At 43.6% G+C, this 26,487-nt stretch overlaps 1 protein-coding gene across 1 annotated transcript in view; it reads left to right on the forward strand.

The window, feature by feature from the left end:
- The window catches only part of ABCA12 (ATP binding cassette subfamily A member 12), an 87,061-nt gene extending 62,851 nt beyond the window's left edge, over positions 1-24,210 (forward strand). Inside the window, exons 34-54 of the mRNA XM_061348135.1 lie at positions 297-435; positions 1,759-2,011; positions 3,232-3,318; positions 4,433-4,526; positions 6,057-6,184; positions 7,079-7,166; positions 7,938-8,043; positions 11,214-11,268; positions 11,713-11,890; positions 13,724-13,839; positions 14,437-14,596; positions 16,096-16,364; positions 17,218-17,428; positions 18,987-19,096; positions 19,681-19,825; positions 19,970-20,104; positions 20,793-20,896; positions 21,141-21,233; positions 21,680-21,785; positions 22,461-22,598; positions 23,792-24,210. Coding sequence (XP_061204119.1) covers positions 297-435; positions 1,759-2,011; positions 3,232-3,318; positions 4,433-4,526; positions 6,057-6,184; positions 7,079-7,166; positions 7,938-8,043; positions 11,214-11,268; positions 11,713-11,890; positions 13,724-13,839; positions 14,437-14,596; positions 16,096-16,364; positions 17,218-17,428; positions 18,987-19,096; positions 19,681-19,825; positions 19,970-20,104; positions 20,793-20,896; positions 21,141-21,233; positions 21,680-21,785; positions 22,461-22,598; positions 23,792-23,911 — 2,835 coding nt within the window. The 3' untranslated portion in view covers positions 23,912-24,210. The remainder of the gene's footprint in view (positions 1-296; positions 436-1,758; positions 2,012-3,231; positions 3,319-4,432; positions 4,527-6,056; positions 6,185-7,078; positions 7,167-7,937; positions 8,044-11,213; positions 11,269-11,712; positions 11,891-13,723; positions 13,840-14,436; positions 14,597-16,095; positions 16,365-17,217; positions 17,429-18,986; positions 19,097-19,680; positions 19,826-19,969; positions 20,105-20,792; positions 20,897-21,140; positions 21,234-21,679; positions 21,786-22,460; positions 22,599-23,791) is intronic.
- The last annotated feature ends 2,277 nt before the right edge of the window (positions 24,211-26,487 follow it).

The raw sequence follows: 26,487 nt of genomic DNA on the forward strand, positions 1-26,487 counted from the left end.
TTATGCCTGCCTGCTGAGTAGTCATGTAGTAGGTGGTGCTAGGACAAGGTTAAGTCCAGAGCAGCTGCTAAGTTTTGTTTCCACTGCTGCAGCAGGTGACAAGGAGTTGCGCAACAATGATTTTGTACTGAAAAAAGTGAATTTCCCTCACAGAGCACAAAGAGAACAGAAAAAGGAGTGTAATTCACAATTGCTGCACCAACTGCAGCTACAAAGTGGAAGAGTAGATTCTGATTATTATTTTGGTAAATGGAGTAATTTGGACCAATTTTCCTTCATATTTTCTTGCTCCATAGGTGTTTCTCAATCTGACAAAAGAGCTAGTGAAGGACCAGAAAGAAGATGCTGCACTGCCCCAACAGCTGCCTGGAGCCAGTGGTCAGATTGGCAGTGATGAGACATCTATGAGCACAGATATCTTCACAGAAAGAGATGGTACTAAATTATGTCCAGGTTTTATTCCAGATTGGTTGCAGTTGCAAACAGTGACAGATGGACTGATGTGAGCTCCCCACATTCTTTCTTTGTTGAAAACCACATTTCCCCCAACCAAGGAATCACAGAGCAAATAAATCATTAGAAGTACAGCACTTAACAGTTGTTTAGATCCACTCCTTCAGAATAGTCTGAATCACAGAATAAATTACAGAGGGGTTTTGTTTGCATCCACCTTTCTTTAAACTGAGCCAGGTTTTAATCTAATCAAATACAGTGTGTGGGTGAAAGAGCAAATGTATACCTCTGAAAGTAATTGCTGTAGTTGATGTGGAGGATTATTTCTACATAACTAGTGGAGTTGGAGAGAAACTTTCTGTAAACCCCTTAGCCTGTTGCAAAAGCACCACAGCTCTGAGCTAGGTCCTCCTCTGTCCCAGCCATTGCAGTATGGTAAAACAGCTCAAAGGGCTAGGCAGTGGGATAAATTCACGGTCAGAAGAGAATGAGACCAGTATCTCTAAGGGTTGAGAGCTGCAGAAGGTTGTACAGCCCCAAAATATGCAAATACCTGGCTGAAATGCTTTCTCAGAGCAGGAACATTTTTTGTGTGTACAAATATACCATTAGGAAGGCATTCAAGGGGCAATGCAGAGGTATTTTTGTACTCACTTCTTAAAGCTGGCCTGCCCTGTATATGTTACTGTAAACAGTAACTCATATGCATAGAGAAGTATTTTGTGTCACCCCTAATAAGAGCAGTGAAAAGAATATGCTTTGTATTGTATTGTATAGGTTAATATTTCATTAAGAAATGTAGGCTGCACAGGATTAGGCTTTGCTTTTCGTATGCCACAGCCCTTCCATGCAAAAGATCAACTGGTTTATGTGCCTTGTTTTTGCATTTTATGATTAATTCTCTTACTGATTTGTCTAAGGACCTGCTTTCTAAATGATGACAATTTTCCGTTTGCAAATACAGGAGAATAATACATTTTTCCTGTAAGTTGCAGCTGGGTAGGCAGGATGTAAACAACTCATTGCATCTGGACACCAGTGTTCCTCTTGCAGTATGAACTCAGTATGAAGTCACTACATGTATGCATTTGGAATAAAACAAAACCAATGATGTTACATGAACTCATGAGCCAAAATCTAAGTCCTCTCCCAAGCCTGACCATTGTGCATGTTCCAACTTAGTAGTTTTGCTATCTGTAATGGAGTGCAGGAAGCTGAATGTACTCCCAGGGTATTATAACCATCAACTTCCTGCATTTCAGAAATACCGATCCATGACAAAAGACTTTCTTCTTTCATACCCAGATCAGCTCCTGATTAGATCCAAAAGCCTGCAGGGTTTGCCATTGCTGCTTAAGAAGACATCAGCATTGTTCGTTAAGAGATTCCACCATACCCGGCGGGATGTCAGAGGCTTCATTGCTCAGGTCATCCTCCCAGTCCTCTTTGTGATGGCTGCGATGGGGCTTGGGACACTGAGAACTAAGGAGACCGAATATCCCGAACTGATGCTTTCCCCTTCTCTGTATGGCACATCCGACCAGGCAGACTTCTTTGGGTGAGTGGTGGTGTTTGTGGTCCTTATAAAAAGCAAGTTTCATCATCAGGATTATTTATAAGTGCACCCAGTAGAACAGTTACCCAGATGACATGTCACTATGGGTCTGTGTAGTTACATTACGCAAGCACATGCAGAAATCCTGTTCCTAAGGGATCTCTGCAGGAGATGGCTTGACTCAGCAATCAGAAAGCTTTAAGAAAAACAAGTTCTTATTTGGAATTAACTGTGAAATATGTGAAGAACTTTCTTCGTGTTTCCCATTGGAGTCTTCTGTCCTTGTTACAGCCATACTGTCCCATGGGGATTTCTTAATATACATACTCTTCCCTCAGTGTGAAATAGAGGTCTCCACATCAGTTGCTTTCAATATTACAACTCTGGGATGAAATTGTGTCCAGCTTGTGAACTGTCTGCATTGCCCTCCTCTCTGTGGGTACAGAACATGCTTTCCTGTCCAGACCCCACTAGTCTAAGGCACACAGTCAATTTAAAGGACATTCACTTTTGCGGTGCAATTAAGATGTCACCACTTTATTATTTCATTGTGCTTAAAAATGTTATATCCCAAATGATTATAATTTGTTTCATTCTGATTTCATGGTGTGAACTGCTATCTTTCACCAGTAGTTCCCAGTTTTAAGTCAGAAATAGAAAATGTAGTTCTAAAGTAATCATGCCTGCTCTTAGGTGTTCTTTCCCAGAATTGCTCATGCTGTTCTACTCTAGTCCTTCTAGATGGGGGAATGAGCCAGAACTGCACGTCTGAGTCCTCTATTCCTCATGTTCTGTGCTTCTGCTGATGGAGCTGGGTCAAAAGCAAGAAGCATCTTCTTGAATGACCAAATCCTAAATAGACATCACAGATGAAAGAGCTGATTGAGACAAGACTGGAGACAGTGACTGAAAATTACAGTAGATGCTCTTCCCCTGGAAACTGAATTTTGATTGTCCAAAAGTTCATCAGTATCTTGCTTAAACCTAGAGGCAGCAAATCATTGGAGTAGTTGTGTGGCTCTAAACAATGAGTAGTCTTTTTAAACCTGTGTGATGATCCTCATGTACTCCATGTACTTAAGTGATTTGCAGGGCTGGCACCACAAGTAATCGTTTATTTAATATCTTAAATCCCTTTTCATTCAGACAGTTTTTCTCTGCTCGGTGCTAGTAGAAGTAGCTTGAACATTTTCCTGTTTTCTTTTATCTTTGTTAAATCTTAGGAATTTTAATGAAACCACAGACGCTTTAGTTGCTTCCATGCTTGCTTTCCCTGGGACGGATAACACATGCATGAATGAAAGCAATTCGTAAGTAGTTCTTGGTTTTCTTGCATTTGAGTTTTGAATCTGCAAGAGAATTGACATAACACTATTAGCCATATGCAGAGAAAAGAAAAATCTATCTCCTGCCTCTCTTCACATTGACTTGCAGACTCTTCCAGCTCATTAGGAGATGCCTAACCAGCCTTTTGCAAGCAGGAGCGAGCTTGTGCTGTTTGCAGACTTGAGCTGTCAATTGGATGCAAGTCAATTCTGAGCAGGAAGCTGTGTAGTCACAATTGCTGTGAAGCAGACCTCAGCCCTGCTGAGAGCCTGCATGTCTCCCATGCAGCTTGCAGCAAAGGCTTGCATCTGCCAGCACAGAACTAGGAAAACTATGCTGAAACTGGGACTTCCAACACTGTCCCAGGGCTGCGATGCTGGTGTTCTTTGTTTATGTCAAGAAATGTTCACCACCATAGCTCATTGCTAGTAGTAGTAAGGAAACAGCTTTGGTGGTAGCAGGATGCCAGAACAAGAGCAAGCTATTCTTGCATCTGGGAAGTAGTCCTTACCTCCCCAGTAATCCCAGTTATAACACTGAGCATACCCAGAAAGTTCTCTGTGTAGCTTTTGTGATCTGTTTCTAAAAGCTGTGCCATGAGGGCCGTTTTGCCTGCAGATAAATTTTCAAGGAACTGGTAGTAAAATCCTGGGCAGACTTGCATGCTCATGTGTACCATGTACCAGCAGGCGAATATTTATACTGAGTGTTTACAGTGACTGCCTAGTCAATACAGTTCATTGCAGGACTCCCCAGTTATTGCAATAACAACAGCCCTTATTTCTGCACTGTAAAATAATTTTGGCCTATGCTAACTCCTTACACTGTCTACTGTGAGAATGAGGTGGTGTCTGGATTCCTTCTGATCAGCTGAACAAATCCAGGCACAGAGAGCAGCACTGAGGTCTCTCTGCTGAGGGGCACTGAAGGCAGCAGGAAGATGGGTGTTCCCTGAAGCACCCAGAGCTGACAAAGAAGGTCTGCTTCTCTGCTGAAGCTACTCAATGCCATCCTTGCTGTCATTAAACATGACAGCAATTAGCGTCATTTGCAGACCTGAGCATAGAGAATCTCAGAGGGAAATGTGTTAATTTTCAGGCAGTGTTTAAAGGAGGACATGCTTGGCCCATGGATTAGCAGTGGAGACCAGAGAACTGAGTATTCTGCCTGCAACTGCACAGATGGCACCCAGGTAATTTCAATAAACCTGAGGAGTTTTGGGGGGATACTTGTGAAGCCTTTGTAAGTTGGGAGTGATTTTGTGGGCAGGCATGACACTAAGGAGAACTTGGTGTTCAAATTCCTCCTGTCTCTTTTTGGCCTGTTGATTTTGTACATTGGATAACCAGTGTGTGTGCACTGGTTTGGGGACAGGACAGGAAAGAGCATTCTCAAGAGATTTGCATGCCAGTATAGCTGCCTTGCTCCCCATGGTGGGAAAAGTTTTGACAGTGCTTTTGAATGTTGTATGATTGTCCCATTTAGCAGAAGTGAACATGTATTCAAGGGGAAAATTTCATCTTATACAAGTACTGTCATTATATGAAAGCACAGCTATTACTGCCGTTTGATCTTCAGAATTTAACTTTATGCAAAGTCTAGATCCATCAGCTTTTACTCTTTTCCTTATTATAAATAGTGATGATTAATATTGCTGCTATGGTGGTACACACAGAACCAGATATGAGTACTGCTGGGCTTAGTATCTTCACATGCATATGGGGAAAAGTCAGATTCTGCCTCAAGGATGTTACGCTTTTACAGTCCAGTTTGAAGCTGAGCTCTCCTTCCTCCAGTGCTCTAACATCTGTTTTCAGCTTTTTTTCCAGTAAGAAATCAGACTTACAGCGCAGCATGTTGCCATTTGTAAGATAAAGCATGTACTTACTTGAATGTTCCTAGTCATTCCTTAAAATGCATCTATTTTATGTGGTTTTCAGGACATACACTTACTTTCACATCATTAAAAGTATTGGCACCATTAGTCCAGGAAGTCAGGATAATGTTCAAAGCTGATTCTCACCTCTAGCAGGCTGTGCCTGTGCAAGTGTCCCTCAGCATGAAGGAAGCTATTTTTTTGTATTCTGATGCAAAGTTATGAACAGAAACACAGTGGGGGAGGCCAGGGTTTTTGTTATGGATGAGTTGAAAGAAGCAGCCAGAATGCTGTCTGGCAGGACACTTCAACCTTAGGAATCAGTTGATGTGACTGACCTTCAGCTTGTTAAATTATATATTCAGGGCTAATCAAGGCTTTTCTGAAGCTTGGGAAAACATTCCCAATGACTGACAGTAAAGCAAAAATGTGGAATGTAACTTCTGTGAAATGCAAGACGAGAGTTTGAGGCCACCACAGTTTCCTGTTCTGTGAGTTGTTTTGCCCTCTGCAGTTACCTGTGCAGTCACTGATGCTCTGCTAAGTAGGATCAGCCTTAATTCAGCAAAAATCTTCCTACATAGCATGAAGCACATCTCAAGGTGTCTCTGATGTCAGTTCTAGAAGCGTAGATTTAAGGAAAGGTTATTTTTAAGCACTGCACTAAATATGTTCAGGACAGCGTGCAGGGATGTATGCTGTATGTCTTTACACCCTGATTTGTGAATCATCAGCTTCTGTAAGAATCAGTTGCAGTGTTGTCATTGCCTGCTCTCAGTGTTGTCCTGGCATACTAGTTTTCAGTTAAACCAGACATTAATGGTTGTGTTTGTTTGTCTCCACTAGACATGTCCACAAACGAACTACACTCCCCCTCACAGAAGGACCTTCTCCACACGGACACTTTATAACCTCACAGGACACAATGTGGAGACTTACATTCTGGCAACCACCAAAGACTTCCTGCAGAAACGGTACAGCATGGATCTCCTCTGAACTCACTGGGAGCAGCCTCTCATTTGTATCATATCCATTGTGCTTGAAGAGGTGACAGTGCAGTAGGGTTTAGAAGGGCCTCTCTGCTGATGGTTTCTGTGAATCTGGTGAAAGGAGGTAAAATGTCCTGCAGTCGTGGAGTTAAAGATAAAAAGGTTCAAGCAAGTGGTCTGCTCGATCACAGCAGAGATAGCCTAGAGATAATGTGTCAATCACCTGGTATATTGATGGCTGAATCTGCAGACAAGGCTTTGTCTGACTCAGAAATGCTTAAAAAGGAAAATCTGACACAGCCTGTCATGAAGTAAACCCTGGGGAGAGATATTCCTCCAAGTTTGATTCTCTGAAGAGTCCCAGTGTATGTTTCACTTAAACAAGTGCATCCCTTCCAGTGAAATTAGAGGCTGAACGTTTTCTTGCACCATGGGGCTGTTAGAGCTATTAGTGTGTCTGGACTCTGTAACACAGCTGCACAGCATGTCTTGGGGCAAAAATAGCCTGTTCTTAAGGTTGTCAAGGAATATGTTCATCTGCCATTGATGTAAACTGAGCTGCTTGTCTTCTGGCAGCTGTCATCTCACTCCAATGAGGTAGGGTTAAGAGGCCACACAGCTCCAAAATGTTTCTCAAATGGAGGCTTTCAGCACAGTTTTGTGATAGTACTGTTGAGTTTCTCTTTCCCTTTTCCCCCCTCCCAAAAAAAGGGCTGTTGCAGTGGTGTTGGCCTGGCCACACACTACATACTGGGTTAAGTTCTTTTCAGTTAAGTTTGAATTAACTGGGGTGACAGTGGCATGCTAGCATGCACCAACCAAAGGGATTAAAACTTTTGAATGAGGGTAGCAATGCATTTCCTTCTGGTTTTCACTCAGGTATGGTGGCTGGAGCTTTGGGCTGCCTTTGACAACAGATCTCCAGTTTGATATCAGGCCAGTGCCTCCCAACAGAACACTGACTAAGGTAACTAACCTCTATCTGCTCATCCTAGCTTGGGATGTGTGAGACTCAGGAGAAGTGATGTCAGGTTAAGGGATGTTTCAGAAGATAGAGCTCATGAGCAGATGTTTTCACCCCTGCAGTCTTACAGCTTCATCTTAGATCTGAAAGCTATAGCTATTTGCTTATCACATGTCAGATTTAATACCTGGAAACCTTGATAGTGTTGGAAGCAGGGCAGACTCCAGTCCTTGCTCTGCTACCTTTGGCAGGTAACTTACACCTCCAACCTGGGTGTGCCTGGAGTGGGTGACAGTAAATCCCCCCAAAGTGCATGTCCTGTATTGTGATTTTTCCCCTCAGTCCTCAGGGTTTATTGCAGAGTAGGTAAGAAAAGTTATCAGAAGATGTTGATGAATGAGAAGGTGATGTCTGACGACATTTTCCCCACTGGCTTTCAAGGGGTGTTGGACATGTGACTGCTTAGATTTCTTAGGGAAGTCCCCACTGCTGATCTTCATCATATCTGACCAGAAGCCAAGTTTCTGTACTCTTTATGTCAAATATCCAGCTAGTGCTTCTTTTTGCTCTCCCAGAAGGCAAATGAAGCTGACGGGACTGCTTGTGCTGAAAGTGAAATGTGCTTGATGTGCTTTAATCACTGGACTTTAACTTGTAGAGCTTATGACTTTAGTTAACAACCATGCAATGATTCATTAGGGTAAGCAGAAGAACTCAAAAAGTTATCAGTAACAATTTATCTCCCAAATTGTTTCAATTTCTCAATGTGTGCAGGTGTGGTACAACCCCGAAGGCTATCACAGCCTTCCAGCCTATCTCAACAGCTTGAACAACTTCATTCTTCGAGCTAACTTGCCAAAAAATGAGACTTCCAGATACGGTAAGTGTCCCTTTACATGAGCAGATAATTTCCCCTTTGGGGGAAATATCATGGATCTTTGAAATTGATGACAGCACTTCGCTTCTATGAGGCCATTTTTTATTCCCAATTATGCAATTCCTTTAAAAACAGAATTCAAAAAATGAATAAATCACATATCTCATTTGTCTTTGTCAAAGGCTTAGGAGAGCTGGACAGGGGAGGACCCCAGCTCCTATGTAAAACACTTCCTTCGTCCAGAAAATGCCAGTGGTTGCTATTTGATTTATTGCCTCTCATCATGGTACTGAAATAGCTGTCTCTTGGGAGGTGCCATTAGTTATGCATAGAAAGGCTACTTTAGGTCATCTCTGGGGGTGGTTTAGGTTAGTGAATTTTAATATGTCACCCTTCTGCTGAGAGCAACTCAGGATGTGTGGGCATGTGTATGTTTGTGTTTGAATGAGAGTGAGATTAAGTGAGAAACATAATTTTCAGCTATTTTTTTCCTCTGACACACACCATACACAGACTCCAGAAACATCAATAGCCCCTTTGGGGTTATCAGTTTCCTTATCTTCTCCTCAGTAATGTAATGCAGCAACCCGAATTCCTGCTGATAAACCAGGACACTCCGTCTTACCACTTAAGAGTTTAGCCTTTGTTAAGGGTGCAGCATGGGCACACAGACAAGTCTGTGTATGTATGCCTGTCTCTGGAGATGGGGGGGGGGTGCAGACAGAAGAGAAAGCTTTGTGTTGATGCCATTTTGAGAAACCTTATACAGATATTTATGGGATCCGACGAGAGTAGCAATTAATTTTCTTTGACAAATGGTGCCCTCCCAGCCATGCCCTGGTCGTGCCTAGCACCCCTCACCTCAGAGGCCTGCTGTTCCAGGTGACAGTGAAATAGGTGACGGTGTCTCTTTGCTCATAAGACTGTTCCTCACTGGTGTGTCTGAACTGAACTATAATAGAAAAGGCATCTTGGTCTGAAGCTGAGTGTCATACCATGAATTAAAGAAACAGCAGAATGCTGATTACAAGTCCAAACAGCATGTCTTTCTTTCCACCTCCACATACCAATGCACTCGAACTCCCCTTGCAACAAGCTAAGCTGACAAGTGAAACCAGTGCCTTGTCCTCACCACCATCCTAAAATGCCCACTGGCTCATGCCTTTTTGATTTGTATGATGCCCTCTGGGTCAGAAAGTTTGAGCTCTTTGCTGTGTACTGCAAAGGCATATCACAAAGCTGCAGCCCCTGCCCAGGTGCAGAGTGAGAAGACCTGAGCCAGGCACTTCCAGCTGCAGGAACATCCCAGAGCACCTGAATTATTAAGCAGTGAAGCTTCTAGCCTTGTCTCTGTATTCCCAACACATGCTGTAGTGAGAGGAAAGGCAAGAAGTTTGTGTGAACAGTCCAAGTTTTCACAGGGAAAGTTTTATATCAGCAAAATAACAATTTTCAGTGGGAAAGAATAGCAACAGTTTTTATTCCATCTGCCCTACTGCCTATGTGTTGTTGGAAAGAAATGCTTAGTAGTAAATGACCAGACAGATAATTCCCCACTTCCCACTAATGATTCAAGCCATCGAATGGGAAAAATAAAATGAATGGATGAGGATAGCTCCCCTGGGGTAGAGTAAATCCAGTCTGAAATACAATTGAGCAGACGTTCTGCGCGGCGTGTTCCTGATAGCTAAATCTATTTGTTGTTGTGACAAATAAATGACGGTTTAAGAACCACTGAAATGGCCAGATAAAAGTACATTGTCATTTCAGCAGTTGGAAAGAGGTGCCAGTCCCACTTTAGAGGTTTGACTTAGGCTGCATAGATTTAAAAAAATAAAATAGAAAACGCTTTTTGCCGTGTCACTAAGCAAGTCATAATAGCTTTTGACTTTTGTATATCCTGCTTCCTCTTCTCTCAATCCCAACCAACAAAGAAGAGAAAGCATTGAAATGGAAATTTTGACTTCTGGCCTAAGCTTCAGTAAAGGAAAATAGCTTTATAGTGAAGTATTAACAGATTAGACAGATGGTATTTGTCTTTCTCTCTCTCTTTTTTAGAGAAGAGAAACATTTCCTGGCTGTTTGAGTGGCTTTATCAGCAGCCCAAGATTTTAATTCCATTTCTCTCACTGATGACAAGACGGAGGTTTGGGGTTTTTTCCCCCTCCAAGATGTATTTCCTGTGAAACCTTCCCCTTCAAATTCATTTGCTCAGTATGCCATTTGTGCAGCAAAACCCTCAGTCTCCTCCTTTCTGGTCCCCGTGTCAGAGTGCTCATTCTTAGGGAAAATATCCCAGAGGAGCTCTTCCCTATATAACTGTGGAAAGTCAGGCACATGACCATAGGTTCTTAAATTTTAGAGGTGGCATGTTCAAGCACATCTCTCTGGATTTAATAGCAGCTAGGGGACATCCCACGCTCCCTGAGAACTGCAGCGTTTCCATAGGTGCCTAAATATGGATAGAGAACCTTGTGTTTAGGCACATAAACATCTTAGCCTAAAGCCTATCTCAGGTGTTAGAGACCAAGGCAGAAATATTCACTGGAGGATGGAAATGAGCCCACCGTGTTCCACGTTTTGTTTCTATAGGCACAAACCCATTTTTAAGGGATCCTTTTGGAAAACATCACATGGGGCTTCCAAATGTAGTAACTAGATTTTTGCTAGTTTGGACCCTTTGGACATCTCAACAGATGCCTGTATTGAAAAAGACGTATATCACAGGAAGGTAATAGATGTGGAGGAAGGCAACAGGAATGATTTCTTTCTGATGATAAAAGAACAAATGAAGTGAGATCACCAAAGAGCAACTTAAAAATGAAACATATTCCTCAGTTTTGGATGTGTCAGTGTTGAAGAATCTAACCTAAAATACACAGATCTACAAGCGTCTGATTTCAGGTGTGGGAGTGCTCTCACTGAAGCTACTATCGGCCAGATAGATGCAGAAACAGGACCTAGGGCTTGAATTTTAGATCTGCAGTGAAGTCATAGGAATAAAAGTATGCTCAAAATTTTGCCCAAGATCACACTAAGATGACAGAGCAAAACCCAACTTTTGATCTGCTTTTCTTCTCTACACAGTTTTAGGTGTTACCATATTATCAGGAACTGGTGAAGGAAGCTTTAAGTACCCACATCTTTGATTTCTTTTCTTTTTGTTTTTGTAGGTATTTTCTTATCAGCTCACCCATATCCTGGAGGACAGAGTCAAGAACAAGTAATGTAAGAAGGTTCATGTGGCCTGAATTGTTTAGCTTCTAAAGGAGCAAACCAGCTTCTTAGAAACTAAAAACCAGCCTAAATTACTGAATATCCTTTTCTAAATGCTGAAACTGCTCTCTTCCTTGTCTTCATTCCCTCTATGCATGAATATCGTCCATGAGAGCTGCTGATTCCTGCTAGGGTTTCTTTGCAGGATCCCACATAGATGTGGAGGTCACAGTTGCGGCATCGCACATTTTTGTGCTTTGGCACAATATTAATAATTACATAATTTTCCTTTTGGCCTTTCCACTCAAGGCTCTGGCACAGTGTTATGACTCAGTGCTGTCAGTCCTTTTTGCTAGGCATAATTAACATCAGCTTTGCTTCTGAGCTTTAAACAATGCCTCTGCAATGACAGAAATCTGCCACTTGGACTCACATCTTTCTCCTCTTTCTCCCCAGGCTCAACAGCTTACTTGACATCATAGTTTCAATGTCTGTTTTGGTTGGCTACTCTATCACAACGGCAAGCTTTGTGCTCTACATGGTAAAAGAACATCAAACCAAAGCCAAACAACTGCAGCATATTTCAGGCATTGGGATGACAAGCTATTGGGTGACTAACTTCGTTTATGATCTGGTAAATAATTCACATTCCTAAATGCACCAAGAGTAGCATTACTCAGCAGGGGAAAAAATAAAGTGCTTTATTTAAAGTTAGTTGCCTAGACTTCTTAATATTATTACTACCGAGAGTGTTATGTAGTAATTGTTCTCCAAGGCACTGAAGAGTATTAAATGTGAACCGCAACACTGGATTTTGCTAAGTGAAGGCATTCCTTCTCTCTGGAGTGTATGCAAAACACTCAGCACATTTATATGAGAGCAACACACCACAGGCCAGAGCTTGATTTCAATTTTAACATGCAAGCAGCGAGCTGCTTTTCAGTTAGCTTGCGGGGCTGGATTAGTTGTCATGCAGACTTTACACATCTCGGTAAGGCTTTGGGGCTTGAGGCTACAGCCATTCTGGAAACCCTGGGAGTACAGGGTGTGACATTTCACAGCTGACACTCTCCTGTTGGGCAAAATTCCATTGCTGGGTTGAATGCTCTCTTTAAGATTATGTATTTAAAGGGTTTAAAGTCAAGGAAAGCTACCAATACAGCTATATGCTTTTGAAGACCTGAGCAAATTCCTTTCTCTGGTGCTGCACTGTGCTGCATAGATTTACCACCTTGTTTCTATAGACAGTTGAGCTTTCCAGCACTGTGCTCCATTACATCCATAGGCGTGCCCTTGTTCTCCCTGAAGTTAAGTTTCTTTATGGTAAAGAGCATTAATAGCACTGCTGGAAAGCATCACTGAGCTAAGAGGGTAAATATTCACAGTCTGTAGACTGTAGTGCTTTGTGTCTTATGAATTACCTTTGGTGCACGATGTTAAAGCCTCAGTGTAGACTATCTCTGCTCATGAGCTTTGGCATTGCCAGGTATGCTGTAATGGTGATCAGCTCTACATATCTGACACATTTCTATTGATGCAGTTCTGCTAGTGCCTAAAATCCTGGTGATATCATCAGTTCCTAAAAATATGAAATCTTCAAGGGCATTTGGGTGGCCAGCCCCCTTTGATGCAGTGAGGGCTAAGGGCTGAAATCCCTTGGGGAATATGAGCCTCAAATCTTTTTGCAGAGCACAGCTTAAGCTTCTAGGTGTATGCTAACACCAATGCACACTAACAAAGCAGGCAGATACAGTGCTCACCACTAAGTAGCCTAAACTGCCTGCTTATAGGAGCTGCTTTGATAAGGCAACAGCACAAATATCTCCTGCCTTGAAAGGGGTCTGAAAGGCAGTGTGGCAGCAGCCTGGCTTTGCAGAGCAAGGATGAGGATGAGGCAGGCCTGTGTGTACTCAGCAGTGCATATTTGTAAATCAGCCTGTGGAAGAATCCCCAGAGCCCCAGCCACAGTCAGTATTCAGTGGGCTGAAACTAATCCAGTGCTCTCGGCAGGTTGATATTTTGCAGTGAATCCCTGCCAGTAAATTCTGTTAAATCCCAAGGCTGGGGAGCAGAGGAATCTCTCAAGGCAGACGTTTGGTGGGTCCCTGGCTTGACTCAACATTAGAAAGACTAGATTTACACGGCACAGTGAAGTGGTCTGACTGCAAGGCTAACAGAAACCCCAAAGGGGTATTCTTCATTCACAACCTTTGTTTAGGCACTTTCTGCCCACAGCCCTGACTGTTAAATCTCAGCCTGTGCAAACTGGTTTTGTGGGAATTCATTTGCAAGACTCCCAAAAGCTTCAGGAGGACTGAGACCCCACCTGCATTTGGTTTCCCCCTCAGAAAAGACAAGCCACACTTGTGGGAGCAGGTTCAGACCTGGCATTGTTGCTTCTGCATAGTTCTAAGAAAAAGTTTAAGAACTGTCATCCTGATAATGTCCTTTTAATGTCATTTTGCAGGTACTTTTTATGATCCCTATTGGACTCTCAATAGCAGTTATTTCATCCTTCCAGATACCAGCTTTCTGCAACAACAGTAACTTACTTGCAGTATTTCTGCTGCTCTTACTGTTTGGGTAAGTGTGGAGCTTAGTTAACTTTGATATCATTGCACAGAGTGAGGAACTGGGTATTGCAGGCTGCTGCAGTTTGAGATCCAAGGGAGGAATATGTGGGCTTTTTTCTTCAGTGTGCACTTCACACATGGTGACTAGCTGCTCCTTTCAGGAGCAGTGAGCTAAACTATTGTCATGCCTGCTTTATTCAAAGCAAACTCTAGGGGAAGGTATGTAAATATACAGGGTCACAGTGACAGGCAAAGCTGTAACAGATGCTTACTGAACTCTTGCAAAGTTCAAGATAATAGAAGCATTTCAAAATCAGAGAAAGGAAATCAAATCAGCACCACAATTCAGGGAAACCTGGCAAAGCTGTCTCCCTGGCTTTGCGTCCTCCAGGCCCAGTCTGCTTTCAGTCAGGGCTCCATGTTCAAAGTATGTATCATAAGCTTCTCCATATTCTAACAGATACAAAGCCATTTGCCCTTCTTTAAGTTCTTTTTGTAAGTTATGTAGGTTAGTCATGTGCTAGAACAGAACTATTACACTCTCTGATGTCTTTAGTTGTTTGCTTTCAATTACTGTAGTATTCTCTGCACTGTTGGCAATTTATAGATACTCAACGTTCTCATGGATGTACCTGCTGGCTGGGTTTTTCAAAGAAACAGGCATGGCCTTTATTGTTTATGTCTGCGTCAACTTGTTCTTTGGCATCAACACCATTATCACTCACTCAGTTGTATTTCTGATCTCCCAGGAAAAGGCCACGGACCAGGTAGGAGCCATACTAATACTCAACCCTTGGTAAACCAACAGGAGGCTCTTGTTGAGTTTGGTGGCTTTGATCATGTGTGTAGTATCTAGTTGGTTTCCAGATATCTGAGGTAGACCGAAGAGAGGATACTAGCTGCAGGACTTAATGGGGCTCCCTAAAGAGAGGACATGTCTCAAATATGAATCTTGCTTGTGTGTAGATGTGCACTCCTTGCAAAGAAGGAGATGGTGGTGACAGAGGGAAGAATACAGAAAGAGAGGTAGAAAACTGCCTGTGCAGAGAAGAGCAGGAGGTGCATGCAGAGAACAGTTTGTGTTGTAAGTGACCTTAAAGCTCATCCAGTTCTAACCCCCTGCCATGGGCAGGGACACCTTTCACTAGAGCAGGTTGCTCCAAGCCCCTGTGTCCAACCTGGCCTTGAACACTGCCAGGGATGGGGCAGCCACAGCTTCTCTGGGCACCCTGTGCCAGCGCCTCAGCACCCTCACAGGGAAGAACTTCTTGCAGCACGAACTGTGGAGAGTGACAACTAAATGTCATGGCCCTGAGTCTGATGTGCTGCATTAAGCCCACCACTAGCTGTCTGTCATCTACATCTGTAATGCAATCGTCTTCTCCCTGCAAGGATGACAAATGATTCTGAGGCAGTGATGATTCCCTAAAGTAAAGCCTTCTTTTAAACTGCAATATCCCTGGGAATCACTGTGATACAATGTACACCTTACATTTAGAGTTATTTTTTTATGAAGGGCAGTCACTTTGTGAAACAATAGCTGGGTTGATTTTCCTCTCTAGCTGGACAGTTCTTCTTCAGCAACCTTCTGGATTTCAGGGATGTGCAATTCTGATCATCTTTTAGCCCTCTGTGCCTCAGTGGCAGGGAGTCAGTTTCTTTCCATGCTAATTTACTGCCTCTCCTCTTTGCTGTGTGAGCTAATGCTTTCTTCTGCACCAAAACGCACCAAATCTTTGTGTACGAGGGTTCATAAGTGTGAGGCTGTGCACTGGGCTGTTTTGCCATTAATCAGCTAGAAAAGCCCTTCTATGTCTATGAAAGACAAATCTTGTGTTTTATGGAGATGCTTGTCCAAGGGAAGTAGCTAGCACAGTGCTCCAGGGGAGTAGGCTGCTATGGCAGCTGTGTGGTTTTAGGAGGCACAGTGCAGCTCAGTGGCAGGATTCATCTCTGGTTAATGTGTGGGTATGGGGCTGCTGCATGCATAAGGTGAGCAGCTGGAGCAGCAGTGAGGGAGTCTGCAGGGAACTGGCTGCTGTTTACTATGGGTGATCACAACCTCAAAGCTGCCTGTTGACTTTTCTGACCTTGTGCCTGTGAAACGAGCTGTCTCCAGAGCTCTTTGCTCTCAAGTTATCTCTGCTCTGAGACGCAAGCAAATCCCAATGTAATTGTTACACTTCAATCCCACGGTAAAACCTATGAATTTATTCCAAGAATAAAAGCAGTGACTGACTGTGCTGCTTTTTGTTGTTGTTTTCAGGGCTTGCATGATCTCGCTGAAAACTTGAGGCATGTGTTCCTGCTGTTCCCACAATTTTGCTTTGGCTATGGCTTGATTGAACTATCGCAGGATCAGGCACTGCTAGGCTTCTTAAAAGCCTATGGAGTAGACTACCCTGACAAAACCTTCGAGCTGGACAAGACCACATCCAAGCTGTTCGCCATGTTTATTCAGGGCACTGTGTTTTTTGCCATTCGTCTTACAGTCCATGACAGGATGATTCAGAGGCTCTGGAACAACATACTAGAGTAAGTAACATCTGGAGTCTTGAAAACAGACCAAGCCGGCACTGAGTGGTTTAATTCTGGGCTCTCACACCATCATTGTCAATTACAGAGCCCATAAATTTCCAAGACGCTTTGCAAACATGGAGCAAGTTTTCTCTGGCAGCAGTCCCAGCACCTACAATAATTAGTGTATTAACTAATAGAGGTGTAGGTTACTGGAGTCTCTTGGTAGTCCTTCCTGGCTTAGACTACAGCCCTTGCTTCAGGGCTCTGGATTTGGTGGGCAGATGTTCTGATGGGGAAGAGAGGCAAACATTTGGCACATCCCTGGCTTGACTCAACATTAGGCACTTTCTACCCACCGTCCTGAATGTTGAGGCTTAGCCTGTTTTAAGTGGCTTTGTGGGAATTCCTTTGCAAGATTCCCAAAAGCCTCAAGAGGACTGAGACCATCTCCTGCATTTGGTTTCCCTTAGGAAAGCCAAGCTGCACTTGTGGGAGCAGATTCAGACCTGGAGTTGTGTAGGAGCAGTCAGTCCATTGACAACCAGCTCTGTTAGAACCTCTGGCTTGGGTGCACACAGGCAGGAATGAAAACAGTCTTGTCACCTGCATTGAGTGTGTCCACAAGGCAGGGTGTGCTCCATCCAGAGTATTTGCTGAGAAAGAGAATAAAAGTGGGATGAAAATGAATTCTGGTGGTTTTAATTCCCTTGATGGAGCAAATACCAAGAGAGAATAGAAACTGTCTGCATGTCTGAGTATTTTTTTACATGCTCTAGGATCTCACAGGACCTTAGTATCTATCCCAAGCACATAGGCCTATTGCTGTCTGCTTGCAGAGGGTAAGGTCCCCTCTCTTCCCTTGCCATAGGTTCCTGTTTGACAGAGTACATGGCAAAGCATCACTTCTGCCACCTGCAGCCGAAGAGGACGGGGATGTCCAGGCAGAGAGGAACCGGGTGGAGTCTGGCAAAGCTGACTTTGATGTGGTGCAGCTCCAGAACCTCACAAAGATTTACCACCTTCCTCACAAGCGCATCACGGCTGTGAAAAACATCAGCCTTGGCATTCCTGCTGGGGAGGTAAGCAAGGGGAAAAGGCTGCTTGCATCTTCCACCCTGAGGAGGGAAACTGGAACACATCCACAGTCCCACAGTCATCTTCTGACCTTGTCCTTGCTGCTGTCCCAGCACAACTATAATGCTTTGTTCTGCTCTGACCTCTTCCTTCTTCATGGATTCTTGAGGTTACAGTAGTGCTGAAAGGCTCCTGGTGACTCTGAGACATGAGTAACAGTATGAAGGCCCCAGAAAGACAAAAAGTGGGTGGGACAGTGATAGAGCTGTATTCAGAGGAAAGTGTTTGCTTGCTGTTTGCACAGCACCTAACACAGCCTGGGGCGTCACTGGGAATTAGCATATGGTAAATGAAGGCAGCAGAATTTGTCCAGGTGCAATTATTCATCTAAACTGCATGTGAGACAGTGAGTCAGGGTTATCTGCTTGTATTTTCCCATCAGGGAAAGACAAAACACTTCAGCTGAACACCCATTTCCATGAATCAGGACTTTAAAGAAAAAACATTCTTTGCCCATATCAGTGCAGTTCTGACTCATGAGAAAAGAAGGAAGCACACAGAGCACTTTTGAGATCCAGAGGAAAGTGGAGACCAGATTCTACCTCAGGCTGTTGTTGGGAAGCTTGGAGTTAATCCTTGGTACCTGATTTATTTTAATTACCTGGATCCCACTGAGATGAAAGGACACAGGATGCTGGGCAGGAGGACAGCCGTGGAGACTGTGGTGCTCATCTTTCTGGCAGAGGATTTTTTCCTTCTTGCAAAAGTCACCCTGATGCTGGTGGGGTTTAGGGTGCCAATCCCCATGGGTCAATCAGAGGCTGTGGCCCTGCACTGCAGACTATGCACAGATACTGTCCCTGCATGGACCCCAAGGTGGGGAAGAGCCTTGGACTGATGCTGTGCATCTGCAGTGAGCCCAGCACATGAGGGTTTTCATATCATCTGGTCTGCACTAATGACATGAAAATAACAGTAATTATCAGCACAATGGTGATTGCTTATGCAGCACACAACTGTATATCTCCAACCTTAGCAATAAAACATAGATTTTCACATGAGAAACTGAACTGCAGTACAGGAAGCCAGTTCTTAATCTTATTAATGTAGTGCATTAGGGAGATTATTTGACAAAAATCTTGTGTTGCATTAAGGTTTTATGAATGTCAGCACAAACCTCACTCACCTCATTCCTATGAATAGCTCTGTTCTTGTCAATGGAAGGCTTTGCACAAATGAGATGATGAGAATTTGGCCTGTCGGATGAGCTCACTGCAGAAATGTATCTTGCAGTGAAAGGAATGACTCTCTTAGAGATACATCTGTGATTCTTCACCGTATTAAACAATTGGTCCTAATGTAAGCTGTAGTATACTGCACCACAACCAACCTCCATTATAACATTCATGTGCTCTGGGTACCTCTACCTCTCCTGCAGTTCATCTTGCTCAAGGGTCCAGGGTAAAGAAGAGACAAGATGCACTAAGCACTCATCTCAGAGCAGTATTTCTGCATTATAAATGCAGTGTGGTTTCATTTCTACTTTTCTCTCCCTCATCCCAGTGCTTTGGCTTGCTTGGTGTGAATGGAGCTGGCAAGACAACCATCTTTAAGATGCTGACAGGTGATATTGGAGCATCCAGTGGAAGGCTGCGGGTCCAGGATCATTCTGGGTACGGAGGATGTGGTTTCTGGGGAAGGCGTGTGATCCAGTTTTTAAGGATGGATGGCAAAAGAAAAGAAATGTAAAAGTCTGAAACAAAACATTCAAAACAGAGCACAAATAAATAATGCAGGGAACTTGATTCTTTGAAGATGATGTGGTTGCTTCCCTCGGGGTCTGCATTTGGCTATTGTACCTCTGCTGTTCTCAGTGGTGTTTCTTCCACTTCGTTCCATTGCAAATAGGATCAGACTCAGATCCTCAGATGAGTGTGATCCCACTTCTGAGCTAGTATCTGGAGACCAGTAGGACTTCATCTCAAAATGCTCTACAACAGAATTGGTGGTAGCTGTGCCATCTGAAGTGCTGGGAATTGGAGAGCTATGTACTAGACATCATGTCTAACAGACATCCACAATTCCTTGTGGAACTGAGGGCCTAAAAGTTGAAGATCTGCAAATTCATAGCATTTTCCTTCAAGGGCTGGGGAAGGGAGTAGGAATCAGAATAAAGGGTTTTTCTCTCTCCTGTCTGATTCTAGAGTGCATTGGCAATTCAGTGTGTTTAAAATGACTTGCCAATTTCCTTACACAGGTCCTTGAATGACATTAGTGAGGCACACTGGTCACTCTTTGGCTACTGTCCTCAAGAAGATGCTTTGGATGACTTGCTGACTGTGGAAGAACACATGTATTACTATGCTAGGCTCCATGGCATCCCAGAGAGAGATATCAAAGGAGTGAGTAACACTGGGGATTGACTTAAAGCATTTTCCAGTTATTGAGAGCTTTTACATTGATTAATTAGTCTTTCAATAAATAGATATGAATGTGGTAACTTATGACTGGACATTGGCGTGAAAGAGGTACTCTTGCTCCCATAGGTTGTACTCCAGCTTCTCCACAGGCTGAATCTGATGCCCTACAAAGACAGAGTCACCTCTATGTGCAGTTATGGCACCAACAGAAAATTGTCAACTGCTCTGGCTCTCATTGGGAATCCATCAATTTTGCTGCTGGTGAGAAATGGGGTCTTGTTGGAGGAAGGATGAGCAGATCATTGGGCTGGCAGGGCTAGACTTTGAGAGTCTAGCAAAACCTCTGTGGGCACAGATGCTGCAAGGGATGGATCAGCCCTGGAGCCAGGCTGAGAGAGCTGGGCTGGTTCAGCCTGCAGAAGAGAAGGCTCCTTAAGGGGAGACCTTAGAGCAGCTCCAGTGCCTAAAGGGGCTACAGGAGGCCTGGAGAATGGATTTGGACTAGGGCCTGTAGGGACAGGACAAGGGGAATGGCTTTAACCTGCCAGAACAGGGGAGACTGAGATGAGCTCTTAGGCAGAAGCTCTTCCCTGTGAGGGTGCTGAGGCACTGGTACAGGGTGCCCAGAGAAGCTGTGGCTGCCCCATCCCTGGCAGTGTTCAAGGCCAGGTTGGACACAGGGGCTTGGAGCACCCTGCTCTAGTGGAAGGTGTCCCTGCCCATGGCAGGGGTTGGAACTGGATGAGCTTTAAGGTCCCTTCCAACCCAAACCATTTTATGATTCTATGTTTCAGTCAAATACATAATGCAATTGAAGGTAATCCTTCTCCCAGATCTGTACCAGAGTACTGGCAAACATAATACTAATGATGAACCTCAGAAGGCCACAAGTGTTAGGAAGATCAGATTGGGAGTGCAAATTTACATTCAGCCCTGTCTTTCCCAATAGGATGAACCAAGCTCTGGAATGGATCCAAATGCTAAACGCCACCTTTGGAAAATCATCAGTGAGGAAGTGCAGAACAAATGCTCTGTGATACTCACATCCCACAGGTAGGGCTTGTTTGGCTCTGCCTCCAGTTTCTGTGTCTGCAGAAGGTATGGAGAGACCCCTCCTTCATGCTCCCCACTGATTTCAGGGCACCAAGATCTTACAAGTTTGGGGGTTTGATGTGGCTGAATGTGGGTGCCTGCAGAGACCCACAACACTTTAGTGGGTAATGTTCTCTGATCACTAAAATAACTGGGTTTTATACCTTCTCAATGACTGATTAGAATTTCTTGGTTGTTTTTCCAGCATGGAAGAATGTGAAGCCCTTTGTACCAGGCTGGCTATTATGGTGAATGGCAGTTTTCAGTGCATTGGCTCTCTGCAGCATATCAAGAGCAGGTCAGTAAAATGCACCTATTTCACTTGCACTGAACAGGAAACAGTTACTGACTGCCAGCTTTGAGGCTCAGAACATGAGACCTCTGTTAACAGGGCATCAAAATAACATCATTTTCTGGTTAAAGTTTCTTTCAACACCATAGAAATTCCGTGTTAACTAATGCACTTTCTACTAACTCACAGCTTTTCTTCCCAGAGATGTGCTCCCCAAAGTAATCTGTTCACTCCTGAAAATGTGAAATGCATGTTAAGGTTGAGCTTCAATTTTATTAGTTATCACAATAGCTCGGCTTCTTACTAAGTTTCTCTCCAGGTTAACAACCCTGGCCCCATTCAAGCTGCACTCGGCCTGGATTTGATTTCCCTAAGGAGGCTGTGCAGCACTCTCAAAGGATCTTCTGTTTCTCTTTTCTACTGTATTAATTGTGATTTTCTCTTTTCCCTAGGTTTGGAAGAGGATTCACTGTGAAGATGCACTTAAATAGCAACTCAGTTTGCACTGAGATGTTGACAGAGTTCATGAAGTCGCACTTTCCAAATACCTGCCTGAAGGTAAACAGGACAAATGCTCTTAGGAGAGGTCCTCTCCATCCCTTAAAATTAACCAAGAGCACCTTGCAAGATAGTAATCTTGTAACATACTGTGCACATAGATCTGTGCTCTTAAGAGTAAGATATTCATACACACACACTTGCCAGTGCTATCAGAAGCATTGTCCAAGGGCTGGAGCACCCAGCCTCCTTGGTGGCTTAAATAACTTGAACCATACAGCTGCAGTGATCCTATAAATCAGCTCTGCCTCAGGAATGGTCTCACTGAAGCCTGGTCTGCATGGAGACCCGCTTCATATTCAGTGAGTAATGAGATAGTTGAGTGCTGCCAGTAACTGGGTAACTGTAAAACCAGTGTAACCAAGTCACAAATCCCATCCATTGTCCATAACCCAGACTTCTAGCTGGAAAATGATATGGCTACCCTCATGCTTCCAGCACTGGGGCTTAGTTACCATCTTCCAGCCACAAACATCATAAAAACTCCCAGTGAAGAAACACTGGTCAATACTGGACAACAATATTCCTCAACTTTGGGAGCCAGAAGGAGAGAACACACCCTCTGCCCCTTCATCCTCCCATGGTTAGCTCCTCTTTGCTTGTCTCAGCCAGACCTCCATCAGATCTGTTTGGGTGCAACCTCTTAACTTGACCCCACCACTCCTGTTCCCACAGGACAGGCATTTCAACATGGTGGAGTATCACGTTCCAGTCTCTGCAGGAGGGGTAGCTAATATATTTGATCTCCTGGAAGCCAGCAAAGAGGCCTTCAATATCAGGCACTTCTCAGTGAGTCAAACAACATTAGAAGAGGTAAGGAATTAAAGATGTGTGGCCATCCATTTAAAACTGTTAACAGGGGAGCAGACTGATGGTTACACATAATGGACTGCTGCACACAATAGACTACATTTTGAAAGGTATTTCCATCTATATTGCTCCTGAGGATATTTTATCAGTACTACTGCCTCCAGATACCTGTGCTGGCACCACGAAAACACACATAAAAAGCTGCCCGCAGCATACAGGGTCTGTTCTTCCCTCTGTCACTACTGGTTTCAACAGCCTTGTGGGTGTGGGTGAAAGGCAGGATTAGGGACCACTCCTGAGTCCAGTGCTAGGCTTTCCATCGCCCCTGGAAATTTGCCTGATTTCAGTCTTTCTTGTATTTGGGTTGTAAGTTCATTTAGCGTTACTCCAAACAGCTTCATGGTTAAGTTCCTTCCAATTTCTCTTGGAAAAAACATTCCCACTAGCATAAAAATCTTGTAGGAAACAATGGATGCTGTAAGGACTATCCAGAATAAATCATCCTGTTGAGTATCAGCACCTGATATTTTAGGTCTGTCCCAGAGACAGGGGCAAAACTGCAGCCCTATAATCCTACAAATGGTTAAACAGAGTTCCCAGTATTGTTTTAGTAAGGGGCAGTGGCTATGAGAAACAGGCAGGCACAGCACAGGAAGCCCCAGTCATGTTCTGTGAGAGGACAGTTTGGTGTATGCAAATGTGATGGCAGGTAGTGTTCTGGTGTGAGTGTTTTATGTATTCATTAGATACTTTTCAAACAAAGACTGCTAGGTGTGATTATACATACCTTTCTATATCATATGCAGTTGTGCTTGCATGGTTGTCAATTATATGGAGACAGATGGGTTTATAAAGTAATAATGTAACTGTATTACACTGCAATCAAAATGAGCCACCTCACAGGTATTATCTCACTCGTACTGATGAAACATGAGCTGCAGGACAGAGTTTTTGTGCAGGAACGTCTCCCTTTGCATCCCAGGTATCTGTTTGGCATTACAGGAGCATGCAGCCATTTCTTTACATTAGCCTGTAAAAGCCTAACTTTTGCAGTTCTCAAATCCAGTGTGAATCCATTCCTGGCCATGCTCTCCATTGACTCACAGTCCAATGAACAGGCCTTCCTTTTTTATATTCATTCCTATTATAAGTTCTTTGTGCTGTCACATACTGAATGTTTTCCTTTAAACTTGTAGGTTTTCATCAACTTTGCTAAAGATCAAGCGGATCCTGACAGTGTGGATGCAGGTCCTGATGCGACAGTGGGCAGCTCTGACACAAGTAGCCAAAATAGCACCATAAGCTCCATCTACTGAAGGGACCCAACCACAGGATATCATAGAAGCTGGGGAAAAGACCTGATGACCCCTTGTGGTTCTTCCAGCCCTGTTCTCTATGATTCTGGGATGATGGGGTTAAAAAGTCCCATTTTCTTAAAGTACTACTTCTTTTTGATATGCACTTATTTTGTTATTAGGAACATGGTAGGCATTTAAGACTGGAATTTGGTTACAAATCAGATTGGTCTTTCCACTGGTTCTTTCTCCCTTCTCCCAGTTCCTGTTTTATGATCACTGCAATGCCTGTGAGGAGTTAGTTGACATCACCTGCTGCTCATGGCATGGAGCAGGGAAGCTGTCAGCACTGTGGGGTGTTTGACAATAGAGCAGCCCCCATGGCTGCCCTCTCTGAAAGCCCACAATCTACTTGTTGCTCAGCCACAGACTTCCTGGGTGACCATGAGCATGTTGGTCAGTTTTGACAGGTTCCCCACTGGTGAAACAAGGTTCCCGGCCTTGCCCCACCTCACAGGGGTGTTGTGAGGACATAGGTGTTATGTACTGAGTCGCATGTGCAATTGGTGGGGGCCATCTTTGGTAATGACATAAAGCTTATCTGTATGTGTGCGTTATGTCAATACAAATAGAGTTATTCTAAAAGTCAGCACCACTTTATTTTGGTCCTGTAGTTTATTCCAGCTCTGCGTAACTCAAGCAAGTGCTGCAGTCCCAGGCAGTTCCTAGCTCTTGGTACCCAATGGCAGATTGTGCCACCAACCAGCGCCTTTCTCCTTTTGCCTGGTGTCCATGGCTTCTCCATTACAGCAGAAGAATGGCACGAGGAGTGAATACATTCACTGAATCCTCTCATATGAAGAAGTTTTCTTCATAAGACTGTGTTTCCCTGAGCAGAGTAAAAGCAACAGGCATCTCCCTTGCTCAGAAAAGCTCCATCTCCCAGGTGGCTCTGCCTCTCTGACTTCTTTCCAGTGACCTTCCTCCTCACCACCCGAGCGGTGGCTGCCCCTGCAACTCTAGAGCTGTGTTTTCCAACATAACAAGGGATAATCAGCTTCTGCTTTAAAGGCTCTGCCTTTGAAGGCTACAAATGAGACCTCTGCCTATCTTTGAGCAGCAGCCGAGTTCAGCGCACCAGCATGCACATCCTGCTTTTTTCCCTCAGAGTCATTAATAGGTAGAATAGTTTAATATTACTCCTTATTATACGTATCAGCATAAGGCCTCACAGACTGTTTTTGGTAAGGCACTGATGTATGTGGTGCTGTTCAAGCACATAATGAGCTTAAACTCTTTGAGCTCAATAAACTTACTGCTGCTGGTAAAAAGAGATTGATGCTAAAGCCAGGCTATACCTGCTTTGTAAGATCCAGGAAAGGCCCATGTAGCACTTGGCTTGGTGCTCTCATACACAACTCCAGCCACAGGGTTTCTTTATTCTTCTTTACTTTTTTCCTTTTTTTTCCTTTTTTTCCTTTCCCTAACCCTAACCCTAAGCTAATTTGAGCCAAAGGAAACTCTAGATGAGAGCTGCAATGACACATTTTTCTCACCCTGACCCTTAGAGCAGCTTTACTGGCTCAGTTCTCATTTGATGCTGAGGCTAGCTGAGAGAGTCACGCAAGGAAGAGGTACTTTAAATATGGAGGGTGTCTAGGATTTTACAACAGGATACTGAATTTCAGAGTTTAGCTCCTGGAAGGAGGTCGTGCCTTCTCCGTGATCTTGGTGTAAGCTTCTTACTGGAGCAGGAGGAGTTTTGTTATGGATTGGAGGTATTATCAAGCCTTGAATTACGCCTCAACCTGTTGACTGTAATTAAAACTGGAATTCATCTTCTTTCCAGAATGCATTTGACACCTGCAGTTTATAAGTAACTGAAAAAGCTGCCCAGACATTCATTGTAGCTTCTATTATGTCTCCAGCTCTGCAAAAGCTCTTTTTTTTTTCTTCTCATTTTCATTGCATATCTTATAGAGATCAGAGTATAAAATTATGCTTTTCTCTAATGGAAGGCTTGTGCTCCCTGCAAAGGACTCAGAGCATGAATGCCAATGATTTAAATGCAGCCTTGTAATACCAATCAGAGTATTATTTTATTATGTCGATGGCTTTGCAACTGCCAGCGGAAGATGGATCTTCAGACTCTGTCCAGATGTACTTTCCATTTAATTGAGGGAGACTGATACAAAGCTATTCTTTTGTCCCTTTAGAGCCTACTAATCAAACAAAAAAGAAAAAACCAGGAAGTGATTCATTGGAATACTTCAGTGAGTTGCAGTTTAATTGAGTAAAATAGAGTTTGGGAGGAGGAAAAAAAAAAGGAAAAAACCATCATTTGAGTTTCCACCCAATTCTGGCATTAATAGAAACATCTGCTCCATGCAAAATGTGTCACGGCCATGATATACGCTCCCCGTTTTCACTTGCAGGTAAAAATAAAACATCTGCTGTTGCAACCAAGTCTGTAGGTATTGGTCCAAACAAGTCAAACTTTACAGACTTAAGGGAATTTAACTGAAACCTGTGGAGAAGCAGTTACAACTGTTTAGGGGGTTGAAGCATCTGGCAAGGAGGTTGTATATAGCATCACC

Source organism: Neopsephotus bourkii, unplaced genomic scaffold (genome assembly GCF_033783945.1).
Source record: "Neopsephotus bourkii isolate Nb327-2 ecotype Australia unplaced genomic scaffold, CSIRO-AGI_Nbou_v1 NB_335, whole genome shotgun sequence".
In the NCBI taxonomy this organism is placed as follows: domain Eukaryota; kingdom Metazoa; phylum Chordata; class Aves; order Psittaciformes; family Psittacidae; genus Neopsephotus; species Neopsephotus bourkii.